This window comes from Amblyraja radiata, chromosome 22 (assembly GCF_010909765.2).
Source record: "Amblyraja radiata isolate CabotCenter1 chromosome 22, sAmbRad1.1.pri, whole genome shotgun sequence".
Lineage (NCBI taxonomy): Eukaryota > Metazoa > Chordata > Chondrichthyes > Rajiformes > Rajidae > Amblyraja > Amblyraja radiata.
The window spans coordinates 11768727-11782720 of NC_045977.1; the positions used below are offsets into that span (position 1 = coordinate 11768727).

General features: G+C 43.7%; 1 protein-coding gene across 1 annotated transcript in view; it reads right to left on the minus strand.

Annotated features, from left to right (window-relative positions):
* The window catches only part of clec16a (C-type lectin domain containing 16A), a 209533-nt gene that overhangs the window by 80716 nt on the left and 114823 nt on the right, over positions 1-13994 (minus strand). Inside the window, exons 21-23 of the mRNA XM_033040308.1 lie at positions 12813-12913; positions 12141-12263; positions 10728-10837 (exon numbers count right to left, since the gene is read on the minus strand). Coding sequence (XP_032896199.1) covers positions 10728-10837; positions 12141-12263; positions 12813-12913 — 334 coding nt within the window. The remainder of the gene's footprint in view (positions 1-10727; positions 10838-12140; positions 12264-12812; positions 12914-13994) is intronic.

Sequence of the window (13994 nt, forward strand, 5' to 3'; positions counted from 1 at the left end):
TCGGACTATCGTGAGCCCCACAGCAGGGCGCGGACTTCACATCGGAGCAGATCCCTTGCCTGGGATCGCTCCCACCGTGGCTTGTGGACTTACCATCTAGTGATCGCAGTCTTGGGAGACGCTGTGGATGTCGGGAGCTCCAACGCTTCGGAAGGCTCGACCAGCCCCGACGTGGGGTTCGATCGCCCAGCGCGGGGGAACTGACATTCCCCCGATTCAGGAGCTGAATGCCTCGATGTGGAGGGCCCGAACACCGCCGGCTATGGGAGTCAAGATCGTCCCGTCAACGGGGGCTCAAGGCCCACGGCCGAGGAAGAACAAAAGGAAGGACTTGAACTTTATTTCGTCTTCCATCACAGTGAGGAATGTGTAGCAGTCACTGTGGTGGATGTTCATTTTAAAATGTGTTTTTGAGTGAATTTTTGCTTTTAATTATATGACTGACCTGGCCAATGAAATTCCTCATATGTTGCAAAACATACTTGGCGAATAAAGTGTGATTCTGATCATTTCAAGAAGGGCGATCTTTATTTTCTTCAGACAATTTTGGTTGGCTAATAAATGACAACCTTGCCAAGTTTTTTAAATGTTTTGGTACCATGACTTAAATTTCTAATTAAAAGATTAGCTATTGAAGAATTTCAGTGTAGCCCAAGCACTCGCATGCAAGTTAGACTTTTCTGACAACATAGTATAAAAACGAATTAATCTGTAATATTTAAATATAAAGGTTCCCACGTGTCCCAGAAGAAATGCAAACTAATTCCAGGGAAAGATTAGTAATGTCGCACATTGTAAAAAGATGGCACCGAAGCCAGGCGACTCTAATCATGTATAGTCTTTTATTTGACTGGGTAGTATGCGACCTGGACCTTGGTTCACGTAATAAACTAAACTAAAGAATAGTCACCCATACAGGGTAAATAAGTGTAATCCCTACAGAATGCTTCACCTGCATAAAGTGCATGAAATAAAAAAGATCTGTTCAGAATTAGAATGCAGAAAAATGGTCATAACCCATAGGTCTGTTCAGAATTAGAATTTGAATTCAAAGAAAATTGTGCTGAAAACAGTACTGATATAAATAGCTTGAGAGTTATGAGAATTTTGTCTTCAAATAAACTGCTAAACTGTGGTGGAGTGAAACCATTGAAAAGCTAAGATGTCACAAGAAATTGGCTTCTGTGACAGATTAGTGAGGTTTCTGTAGAAACAAATGTAAACAGTGACGGTTTAAAATATGTCAAAATAATAATCTGATTTTCACTATCTCTTCTCGTTGCTGACAGGAGCCTGAGAACCATTACCTCCAGGATCAAGAGCAGCCTTCTCCCATTAACGATCATGTTCTCGAACCACTCAGCAAAACCCTAACTACAATTTTACTTCTGAAGCAAACCACTAGGGACTTTGCACTGCGTACAGGTCACACTACATACTATTTCTTTCACCATCTAGTTTACTTTGGATAACTGACATTGGAATTGTATTTTTTGTATTTAATTTGACAGTGAAGCTGCAGCAGGGAACTTTTCATTGTTCCAGGTTCATATCCGTGAGGGGGGTGTGGGGGAGGGGGAAAGACCAATGGAAGACCCGGCGTGGGGGAACCGCCTTGAGGGACAGGGAAGAACCACGAACAATGGAGGACCCGGCAAGCGGGCAGGATGGGGGGGGGAACAAAGGAGGGACCGGCGCGGGTACTTTGTAACTTTATCAGCGCCGTATGTGGCGATATTTGCATACCTTGGGTATGCAAGCAAAGAATGTCACTGTCCCTTATCAAATGTGACAATAAAGTATTCCATTCCATCCAGTGCATGACAATGAAATACTCTTGACAATTTGTAAGGGCATAGATATTCTTACAGTTGTGTTATTCAAATGAATCTGTTGATATTTTTTCATATTTGTTGTGTTTTGCCAAGAGAATGCCAAAAAGTTGGCAAATTCCCCCAGTGATAAGTAAATTTATGATCATTTCAATGACAGATCAACGCACAAAAAGACTTAAGATGATTTGTATTTGAAGTGAAGCCAAATGCAATGTACTAAACCACACTACTACTTCTACCAGGCTGATTCCCTAGTGGAACCTGACCAGTGTTTCAAGGTACTATGAAGAATTCTGTTTGCGGAGTCTGCTTTCCAGCTGCGGACCCACACAATGTAAAAACTAATAAATGATTTGCTGTTAATTTGAAAATAATAAATCACGTTGTTACCGCCAGACGACCAGGAACTATTTGCAAAGAAGCAAACAGGGATAATCTGGCAAGATTACAATCATCCTATATTTAGAGGGAAGCAGAGCGCGGAATATTGCCTTCTATTGCTTTTACCAAATAAGAGTTATAATTAGAGACAGGAAAAACAGGTAGTGCAATGGCATAACAACTTCTTTCCTTTGTATTTTTTTAGTTCCTAAGAAATATACGTGCAAAATGATGGAGGTTCACTGGAAATTACTGTCTGATGCCAAGTTCTGTTCACTAATGGAAATCTTTGGTATTTCAACTCAAAACAACAGCCACAACAATCACACAAAAGTTATGGGAAAAGAACATACAACAAAAGAACAGGCTAAAGCACCATGGAATAACTTCAACCAAGCAAACTAATTTGTTTATTAAAAGGTATGAAAACACAAAATGCACTTTTTACAAGAACGATCAACTTTTACAGACCTCAGCTAGCATAAAGTAACAAAGATATTACTATTCTTTCATGACAACATTTCTCCGTTTCTCTGTCCAAGATATTGTAATTCCAGTTTAAGAAGGAACTGCAGATGCTGGAAAATCAAAGGTAGATGCTGGAGAAGGTAAAAATGCTGGAGAAACTCAGCGGGGGAGGCAGCATCTATGGAGCGAAGGAAATAGGCGATATTTCGGGTCAAGACCCTTCTTCAGACTGATGTGCGGGTGGGGAAGGCGGGGAAAAAGAAAGGAAGAGGCGGAGACAGTGGGCTGTGGGAGAGCTGGGAAGGGGAGGGGAAAGAAGGAGAAAGCAGGGACTACCTAAAATTGGAGAAGTCAATGTTCATACCGCTGGGGTGTAAACTACCCAAGCAAAATATGAGGTGCTGCTCCTCCAATTTACCGTGGGCCTCAGTCTGGCCATGGAGGAGGCCCAGGACAAAATGGTCGGATTCGGAATGGGAGGGGGAGTTAAAGTGCTGAGCCACCGGGAGATCAGGTTGGTTATTGCTAACCAAGCGTGCCCAACGTCGCCCTCACCCTGATGGCCACCTTTGTGTGCGGTTGCATCAGGCGGAGCGTAGAGCCAAGGCACATGGCCACCAAGTGTCACTACCTGCTGAGGTTCTACCTGTCCCCAGTGTTGCGAAGGATGGGCCTGGCGTAGTTGGACATTGCCGCACCATCTGTCGTTCGTGGAAAGGTTCTTCCGGACCGGCACCTGTGACCACAAGTCCATCGGGCAGTGGTCAGCATGGAACGTCCTGCAGGCACTGCAGGGAAAGGACTCCATGAATTCGGTGGCGTGGTTCCCAGAGCAGACTGCCCAGTTTGTCTGGCAAAATGCCTCACTGCCAGAACTCACCAACAAGCACCAAGCCCTGGCTTGGCTGGCGGTGAGGGGAGCCCTCCCAGTCAGATCCAGCAGTTAAGAACATCAGTTAGGGGGCGCTGCTCTGGCGGCTGCCTTGTCAGCAGCGCGTCAGTTTTTTTCAACTTTTTCTTATTTTTTAGTATGTTTTAAAGTGTGTATTTTGTGTTTCTCGGTGTGTTTTGTGTGGGGGGTAGTGTGGGGGGGTGAGGGGGAAACCGCTTCGGTCGCCTCCTCCATGGAGAGGCGACTTTTTCCAGGTAGCCTCCCCCGTGGCCTAACATCAAGGATCGGCGCGGCCTTTCCCGGAGACACGCCCGGGGCTTCAGCAGCGGGCGCAGCGTGGACTCTCGACGTGGAGCGGGTGAACCCTCGCTGGGGCTCGCTGGAGGGGAGCGCTCCGTTTCGCTGGCCCGGGGCAGCCAGCAGCCTGAAGTCGCAGCCTGAAGCCGCGGTCTGCACAGCTCCAGGTGGGCCGGCGTCGACAGCCCGGGATCCCTCGTGGGGGACCCGGGGGAAGAAGAAGCCATCACTGCCGGCCCGCGGCCAACTTCTACCGCGGGGCCGGCATGGACTTACCATCACCCCGGGAGGGGAGCTTCGACCGCCGGCCCTGCAGTCTACGGTGCTTCTGGCTGCGGCGGGGACTTTAAATCTCGACCGCCGGCCTGCGGCCTACAACAACTTAAAGCCGCGGTCTCCGGTGAGGAAGAGCCGATCCTGGACTGACTCTGGACTTTGGTCCCGACCACGGGGGGGAAATGGAGGAGGACTGGCCAAATTTTATGCCTTCCACCACAGTGATGAATGCTGTGGTGGATGTTTGTGTTACATTTTTATTGTGGGTGTGTGTTCTTTATTATTGTATCGCTGCTGACAACCCAAATTACACCAACCCTGGTTGTGTGGCAATAAATTATATCTTATCTTATCTTATCCTGCACCGTCGGAACATCATTACCAGCGCACGCTGCCCTCGGGGTGGCTGCTATGGAGAAGAGACAGTTGCCCACCTCTTTGCAGAGTGTGGATTCGCAAAGAGAGTATGGAGGTCTGTAAGGGTCCCTGTCACAGTTTATTCCAAACAGCTCCGTCACAGAGGACTGTGATTTACGGACTGTTCCCAGGGACGTATTCAGAGACTGACATCGAGAGCTGCTGGAACGTCATCAACTCGGTGAAAGATGCTCTTTGGTCTGCCCGAGCGTTGTTCACCACCCAGCAGAGCGAGATGTCCGTCTGGGAATGTTGCCGACTGCAGGAGTACGTGCTGCAGACTTAAGGAGTACGTGCTGAGGAACGCACTGAAGCTCGGTGCAGCCAACGCCAAGGCTCGGTGAGGGAGGACCACAGACTAGGTTCCTTCTGCTGCTGGACATGGGGGGCAGGGTGTGGTGGAGACATCCCTCAAAATAAGAGAAAGGATTCCACGCCAGTGGGCCACATGAGTGGCAAGGGTGAGGGATAAATTTGTGAAATTTGAGCAATGTATGTAGACCGTATTGAATATTTTGTATAGCCTCCGAAAATGTCGGATAAATTTTTTGCCAGGTTTGTCTATTGTATATATTTATTACCTGAATAAAGTCTATTTTGAAATTTAAAAAGAATTGAGCGGTGGTGTTGGGCGAAGCGATCGCCAAGCCTACGCTTGGTCTCACCGATGTAGAGCAATTGACACCTAGAGCAGTGGATGCAATAGGTGAGGTTGGAGGAGGTGCAGGTGAACCTCTGCCACAGCTGGAAAGACTGCTAGGGTCCTTGGATGGAGTCAAGGGGGGAGGATTTCCTGCGGTTGCAAGGGAAAGTGCCAGGAGAGGGGGTGGTTTGGGTGGGAAGGGACGAATTGACCAGGGATTTACGGAGGGAGCGGTCTCTGCGGAAAGCCGAAAGGGGAGGAGATGGGAAGATGTGGCTAGTGGTGGGATCCCGTTGAAGGTGGCGAAAATGTCGGAGGATTATTTGTTGTATGTGACGGCTGGTAGGGTGGAAGGTGATGGCAAGGGGGACTCTGTCCTTGTTACGAGTGGGGGGGGGGGGGGGAAGATGGGGATTGAGAGCAGAGTTACGGAGTATAGAAGAGACCCTGGTGAGAGCCTCCTCTATAGTAGAAGAGGGAATTTTTTTTGCTTTTAGGCAGTTAGTGGCATACAAAAGACAAAACAAAATGCATTGTCCATTTGCTTCTAACATGTTTTGGTTACCACAAAAAATTAAATAAAAGCACTTTAAAACTGATAAACTCATTTGTATTGAGAGTCACCAACAAAGAAAGATGGGATATAAAGTTAATCAAGTATTTTACCCACAAGTTAACAGTAAAGGAATTAAGTCGCAAACCTTTCTCAATCTTGGAATAACCCTGTCAATTTAGGTTTATTATTGTTACGTATATTTAAGTACAGTAAAAAGCTTTGTTTGACTTACTTATAATATATTGATAGTATTAATCAGATATTATATGTAAATATAAGCAAGCCAATCTCAAGTACAATAGTTAAGTGTGAAGGTAAAGATAGAGTGCAGAATATAGTTCTCGGCATTGTAACGTATCAGTTCCAAGGACAATGTCTGCAAAGAGCTGAATTGGACGGTACCCTAAGCTTATGGAAGGTCCGTTCACAAGCCTGATAACATAGAAGAAGCAGCTATTCTGGAATTTGGTGGCGTGGGCTTTCAAGCGTTTGTACATTCTGCCCGACGAGAGTGTGGTGGAGAAATAAAACACATTTAAAGAGTAGCCAATACTTTAAAGCTGCAAAATACAGTACACATGATGAACGTTCAGACAATCTATTATGGAGGTGTAAATTGAAAGATAAATGGTCCCAACGACACAACTGCTGCCCTTCTTTAAACAGAGTGATGAAATAGTTGATGTCCAATTGAAAAGGTAACTTATTCTAAGGCTTCATCCAAAATTTATGAATGTATGTATTCAAGAGAGAGTTAGATGTAGCTCTTAGGGCTAACGGAATCAAGGGATATGGGGATAAAGCAGGAACAATTTTAGACAATAGACAATAGATATTAGGTGCAGGAGTAGGCCATTCGGCCCTTCGAGCCAGCACCGACATTTAATGTGATCATGGCTGATCATCCCCAATCAGTACCCCGTTCCTGCCTTCTCCCCATATCCCCCGACTCCAACATTTTTTAGAGCCCTATCTAGCTCTCTCTTGAAAGAATCCAGAAAACCTGCCTCCACCGCCCTCTGAGGCAGAGAATGCCACAGTCAAAGGTATCCTATTTTGGATGATCAGCCATGATCATATTGAATGGCGGTGTTGACGCGAAGGGCCGAATGGCCTATTGCTCCACCTATTTTCAATGTTTCTCAAAGACAGGAATCGTGGCAGGTCACTGGGGGAGCAGAGTGACACAGTTGATAAAGTAAGTAAGGTACACAAAATTGCTGGAGAAACTCAGCAGGTGCAGCAGCATCTATGGAGCGAAGGAAATAGGCGACGTTTTGGGTCGAAACCCTTCTTCAGACTGTAATTGCTTTACAGTTTCATCAAACCGGGGTCAAACCAAAGTTCTGGAACAAATTTTGTGAAGTTTGTCTAATTATCCTATTACCGCTTTGGTTTTACCAACATACTCCAGTTTCATCCCATGTACAAAGGTATCCTGGTTGGTAAGTTGGTTCATATTGTTTATCACCCTTGACAGAGGTGGGTGAATGAGGGCAGTGGTGACAGCATGCAAGAGGAAGGGTTGATAGGGAATAAGGGTGGGAATGGACTTGCTCTGAGAGTCAGCATGGATTCAATGAGCAGAACAGCCTCCTTATACAGTGCCCTTCATAATGTTTGGGACAAAGACCCATCATTTATTTATTTGCCTCTACTCCACAATTTGAGATATGTTATAGAAAAAAGACATGTGGTTAAAGTGCACATTGTCAGATTTTAATAATGTTTGGGACACAGCAATGTAATGTAAATGAAAGTAGTCATGTTTAGTATTTTGCTGCATATCCTATGCATGCAATGACTGCTTGAAGTCTGCGATTCATGGACATCACCAGTTGCTGGGTGTCTTCTCTGGTGATGCTCTGCCAGGCCTGTATTGCAGCCATCTTTAGCTTATGCTTGTTTTGAGGACTAGTCCCCTTCAGTTTTCTCTTCAGCATATGAAAGGCATGCTCAATTGGGTTCAGATCGGGTGATTGACTTGGCCACTCAAGAATTTACCATTTTTTAGCTTTGAAAAACTCCTTTGTTGCTTTAGCAGGATGTTTGGGACCATTGTCTTGCTGTAGAATGAACTGCCGGCAATGAGTTTTGAGGTATTTGTTTGAACTTGACCAGATAGGATGTGTCTATACACTTCAGAATTCATTATGCTACTACCACCAACAGTTGTATCATCAATGAAGTGCGCCAGTACCTTCAGCAGCCATACATGCCCAGGCCATAACACCCCCACCACTGTGTTTCACAGATGAGGTGGTATGCTTTGGATCTTGGGCAGTTCCTTCTCTCCTCCATACTTTGCTCTTCCCATCTCCCTGATATAAGCTAATCTTCGCCTCATCTGTCCACAAGACCTTTTTTCCAGAACTGTGGTTGCTCTTTTAAGTTCATCTTCGCAAACAGTAACCTGGCCATTCTATTTTTGCAACTAACCAGTGGTTTGCATCTTGCAGTGTAGCCTCTGTATTTCTTTTCATTAAATCTTCTGTGGTCATTGACAAATCCACACCTGACTCCTGAATAGTGTTTCTGATCTGTCGGTAGGTGTTTGGGGATTTTTCTTTATTATAGATAGCATTTGTCAGTCATCAGCTGTGGAGGTCTTCCTTGGCCTGACAGTCCCTTTGTGATTAGTAAGCTCACCAGTGCTCCCTTTCTTCTTAATGATGTTCCAAACAGTTGATTTTGGTTTGGCTGATGTATCTAACAGTTTTATTCTTGTTTCATAATGGCTTCTTTGACTTTCATTGGCACATTTGGTCCTCATGTTGATAAAACTGCAATAAAAGTTTCCAAAGGTGATGGAAAGATCGGAGGTGCTGAGAGCTCTCTTATACCTGCATGAATGAGGAAATTAAACACACCTGAGCAATTACAAGCACCTGTGAAGCCATGTGTCCCAAACATTATGGTGCCCTGAAATGGGGCGGGACTATGTATAAACACTGCTGTAATTTCTACATGGTGAAACCAAAATGTATAAAAACACCCTTTAATAAAATCTGACAATGTGCACTTTAACCATGTGTTTTTTCCAATTACAAATCTCAAATTGTGGAGTACATGAGGCAAATAAATAAATGATGGGTCTTTGTCCCAAACATTATGGAGGGCACTGTATGTTTACAGAAATATGAGAAATAAAAGAAGAGCGATGGAGCATTCCACAATCAACACTGAAGCAGCTGCCTAAATTATCTATTGAAATCTCTGAAACAATACGGGCTAATAATGGGAAAAAAACTCATACTTAAATTCTGGAAAAATGCGCCCACACCAACAATAAAAATGCGGATATCAAATATGTTTGAAACATTACATCTGGAAGAGATGAGATTCCTCTTAGCAGATAAAGCAAACCAATTCCAAAAGACGTGGTCTACGTTTATGGACCTATTACAAGCATGAGGTGCAATAGTAATTTAAAAAATAAATAAATAAATAAATGGTATTAGGACCTGGCATTGGGAGATAAAACAACAAAAACAGACTTGGTTGGTAGTCTTTCTGCGGAGTTTAATGTTATAATAGAGCGATTGTCCTTACTTTCTTTTTCTTTCTTTTCTAGGGTCTACTTTCTTACTTTACTTCCTTCTCTAACTTCTTTTCTAAGGGGCTTTCTTTTCCCAACACTCTCCTGCACTTCACAACTCTTGCGCACCTTCTTTACTTTCCTTACTTCTATCTTTTTCTTAAAGCTTTAAAAAAAAAAAAAATGAAGCGGTACAAAAAATGTATTAAGATATATGTGTTGTGTGTTATTGTAATTTACCGTACTTCTAATAAAAAAAAAAAAAAAAAAAAAAAAAAAAAAAAAGAATCTCTGAAACAGTCTTGAACAAACATATGGACTTGTTCATATTATATTAAGACTGGCTACGCCCCTCTCTGAACATGAAACCAATGGGAGTATAAACAAAATTCATTCAAGATGCCATAGAAGTCAATTTTGCTACATTCTGGTGATTGATTGAATAATACAGCATGGATATAGGCCCTTTGGCTGACCAGCCTTCGATCACCCATTCAGACCAGTTCTGTTATTCTGCCTTTGCATCCACACCCGACACACTAGGAGCAATTTACAGTGGCCAAGTTACCTGCAAACCCACACGTCTTTGGGATGAGAGAAGAAACCAGAGCAGTTTGTGGAAACCCATGCCGTGACAGGGAAAATGTGCAAAATTCACACAGGTGCAAGGTCAGAATCAAACCAGAGTCTCTGGTGTTGTGAGGCAGCAGCTCTACCAGCTGCCTCTCTGTGCTGACCTGACAACTGACAGCTTACTTTCTTCCCTCAGGAATATATTGGTAAATTGCAGTACAAGCCTATTCTGTCAAACAATAACCAAGTGCAGCAGTTAGCACAACTGCTTTACAGCTCCAGAGTCCCAGGCTTGATTCTATCTTCAGGAGCGGTGTGGAAATTGCACATGTTTAGCTAGGTTTCCTCCCCCATCCCAAAGATGCCCTGGTAATTGGTTTGCTGTCGTAGATTACCTTTTAATATGCCACAAATAAAAATCAGGAGGATTGATAGAAGTGTAAGAGAACTGGTTGTAAGGCCACATCAAAATACATCGCTCGGGTGCAGGACTGATTGAATTGTTTAACCATTATTATTCCTTCTTAAATTATATCAATCTGTTCTGAATTTTCAGCATTACTCTCCTGAGCAAATTTTAAATTTGCTTCTAAAACAAATTTTAAATATACTATTTGGTCTAAATTTAAAGAATCTCTTTATTCTTAAGTTAGATAATAGACGTCAATACTCACATAAAAGCTGTTTAGGCGGTCTATCTTTTCTAAGTCAAGCTTTTTCTACAATGCAATGACATTATTTTCATTTTTTTGAGAAAAGAACTCTGCATGCAAAGATACCAGACTTTGGCAATGTAACAATTACCCTTTCACACACAGCACAACAAATTTTTAAAAGTTGCACATTTTTACCTCATGACAGGCAAGATGCACATCTTTAATAATGCAGGTACCATCTGAAAGCACAAGCTGTCTTAGTAAGAGACAAGCAAGTTCCAACGTCGCCAAGCGAATTTTTGCATCTGGAAAATTATAATGTTTACAGTATTAGCAACATATATTCAAGCAACAGGTTTTCTATATTTAATAACGTATCAAATTAAATTGAAAGGGCAGCTTATTCTCATGCATACCTTTGATCAGCAAATGCTAAGCCACCAGTTCAATTTGTCAACACATATTACGGCACCACTCCCATGATTAGCTTGACATAATACATAAAGTACTCATCTCACTCCACCTAACTTAACCCTCCCAGGCACTTTCCCCTGTTGACAAAGGAGTTGTAACACCTGTCCCCAAACCACCTAATTCACCACCACCAAAGAACCCCAAACAAGATAGATTCCCATGCACCTCCAAGCATTATGCTGCCCTGAAATGGGTGGGACTATGTATAAACACTGCTGTAATTTCTACATGGCGAAACCAAAATGTATAAAAATGGCCTTTATTAAAATCTGGCAACGTGCACTTTAACCACATGTGAATTTTTCTATTACAAATCTCAAATTGTGGAGTACAGAGGTAAATAAATAAATGATGGGTCTTTGTGCCAAACATTATGGAGGGCACTGTAACCTTCCAAAAAGATTGAATCTAGACCGTCTACTCATTTATATATTTTTTATTGCAGTGTACCAAGGACCAACTAAGTTTTCCTACTTGCTATTTTTGAACATGCGAGTTAAGGGCCTGTCCCACTTAAGCTATTTTTAGGCGACTGCCGGCGACTGTCATAGTGTCATCACGACCATACAGGTGACACTCCGGCAACCATGTGGCGACAGCCTGGTCGCCTAAAAAAATAGCCTAAGTGGGAGGCCCTTTAGCATTTTATTCATCATCTACGTGTTTTACAGCCAATTAAACACTTTTTGACGTGTAATCACCACTGTTTACGAAAGATGGAACCCAATTTTCACACTACAAACTCCTACAATCAGGAATGATTGGACAAATCATTTTTAGTGATGTTGATTTTGGTGACTTTCAAGAACAAATGGGGTCTCAGGTTAACCTCTCATCTAAAACATGACACCTCCAAGACTGTGACACTGTCAGCCGAGAATTTTGCACTCAAAACTCTGGAGAGAGACATGACCTTCAGAAACAGATGAGATTAGTAAAAGCAAGTCATGGCTTGCAATAATAATGAACATCTTAAAGCTGATGTAGACACTAATATCACAAAAAAAAGTCTATTCAATTTCAGCTTCCTCCAAACTGCCGAGGACTGAACCCGATTTACTCCAGGTTTTAGCTTTCCCTTCTATTGAAGCTAGAAACAATTAAAAAAACAATTACATGAGGAAATGTACTCACCAGAACGTGTTGATTGGTTCATTATCTTAATGAGTCTTTCTGCCAGTACATGGCTATATGAGCTCTTCTCCTTGGCATTCTCTGGAGGAATTTGAATCTTTTCCAACAGGTCTGAGTCTACACCTAAATAATATCAAATTACTGAATGTTTTGAATCATTACATAGCTTTCTTATCTTTGCTGATATGACGATTCAAATGTTTGGTTAGAAGTTTTATTGAGGTCCTAGGAATTCCAGTCGGTGAAATGAGCATTATGCAGCTGAATTTAACTCCCAAGTGTAAAAACAATATCATTATTCAAGCACATCTTACATGACTTCCTGATCCTGAAGTTTTGAAATGCACAAAAACACATTTTTGGAAAAATATTCCATAGCAGCTTCCACCCAAGTAAAAAACACAATCAATCACAATCACAATAATACTTTATTAGCCAAACCATCCCAAGGTAACTAGATTTTTTTGTAAAAGTGGGAAATAGCAGAGAAGTTACTTTTTGTAGTGGTCATGGAGAAAGCAAGGACTTAAATCAGACACACATGCATGGTTGAAAGAACGTACACGTATGTAGCACCATCATTACGATCAAAACTAGTAAAAGTTGTCCAATACTAGAGAACAACTTTTCATGATAGCAATTTTTCAAGACCAAATATTGACAAAAACTAACCTGTGTTGTGAGATATTGCAAAGAGAAGACACAGCACAAATAGTGCATAATAATCTTCCTCAAAGCACTCCAGTGCTTTATACACCAGATCTAGGAAGGGTCTGTAAATTTGAACAGACAAAATAAAGCATGAGAGTACAAAGGCAGCTTATGGGAATATAAAATAACTATATTCTAATATAGGTGCACAAACTTTTATCCGAAATTCTAAATAACGAAAAGCTCCGAATAGCGGACATTTTTTCGGTCCTTGAAGAAAGGTCCTTGAAGACGTTCACCGAGGGCGGCCCGCAGAGGTGACAGCAGAACCTCCGGTCGGTCCTCGAAGAAAGGGGAACTAAATCCCCATTCATAAAAGAGAAGGTGAGGGTATATTGCGCGGGAGGGTTAATAATTGACAATCTGCTGCTGCCTGCCCGCTGAGTTAAAAAGTTCCCACGGTAGACTCACGATACACAGTACTCGTGAGTCTTGCGTGGGAACTTTTTAACTCAGCGGGCAGGCAGCAGCAGATTGTCGCTCCCTTCAGTTTCACCCCACCTACACCCCTCTGCTTCCCGGCCATGTGTGTGACCCCTTCCCTCCCCACTCCAGCTCCCCACCCATTGCACCGGCGCAGGGGCTTTGCACTGTCTTCACGTCGGCGATGCCAGCAGGTCAGTGCCAGTCACCGGAGACGTCAGGACCAACGGGACACCGACCCCCAGGCCCACTGCAAGCACGGAGATCCCAGAGACCCACAGCCAGCAGCAGCCCAGCCCTGTTCCAACTCCAGAGGAACACGCTCCCCGTAGGGACAGAAGCTGATGGTGTGCAAGGTACGTCTTGTTCTTGGGGTTGCGGATGAGGGGGCGCAGCTTGGGCTGTGACGTCTCCGGCCACCAACTGTACCACCCTTGCAGGTGAGCAGGAGAGTGGGGTTGTTTGCAGTTGCAGAGGGAGGGGGCAAGGGCGGTACAGTTCCCAGTCTCAGCTCCTGTCCAGGGGGGTGGCTGGAGACGTCAGGACCAACGGGACACCGACTGCAAGCACGGAGATCCCAGAGACTCACAGCCAGCAGCAACTCTAGCCCAGCCCCATTCCAACTCCAGAGGAACCCAGGTTGCGGATGAGGGGGCGCAGCTCGGGCTGTGGGCGAACTGCCACTTGTCGCTGTAGCGGCCCATCGGGGAGCGGGTTCCT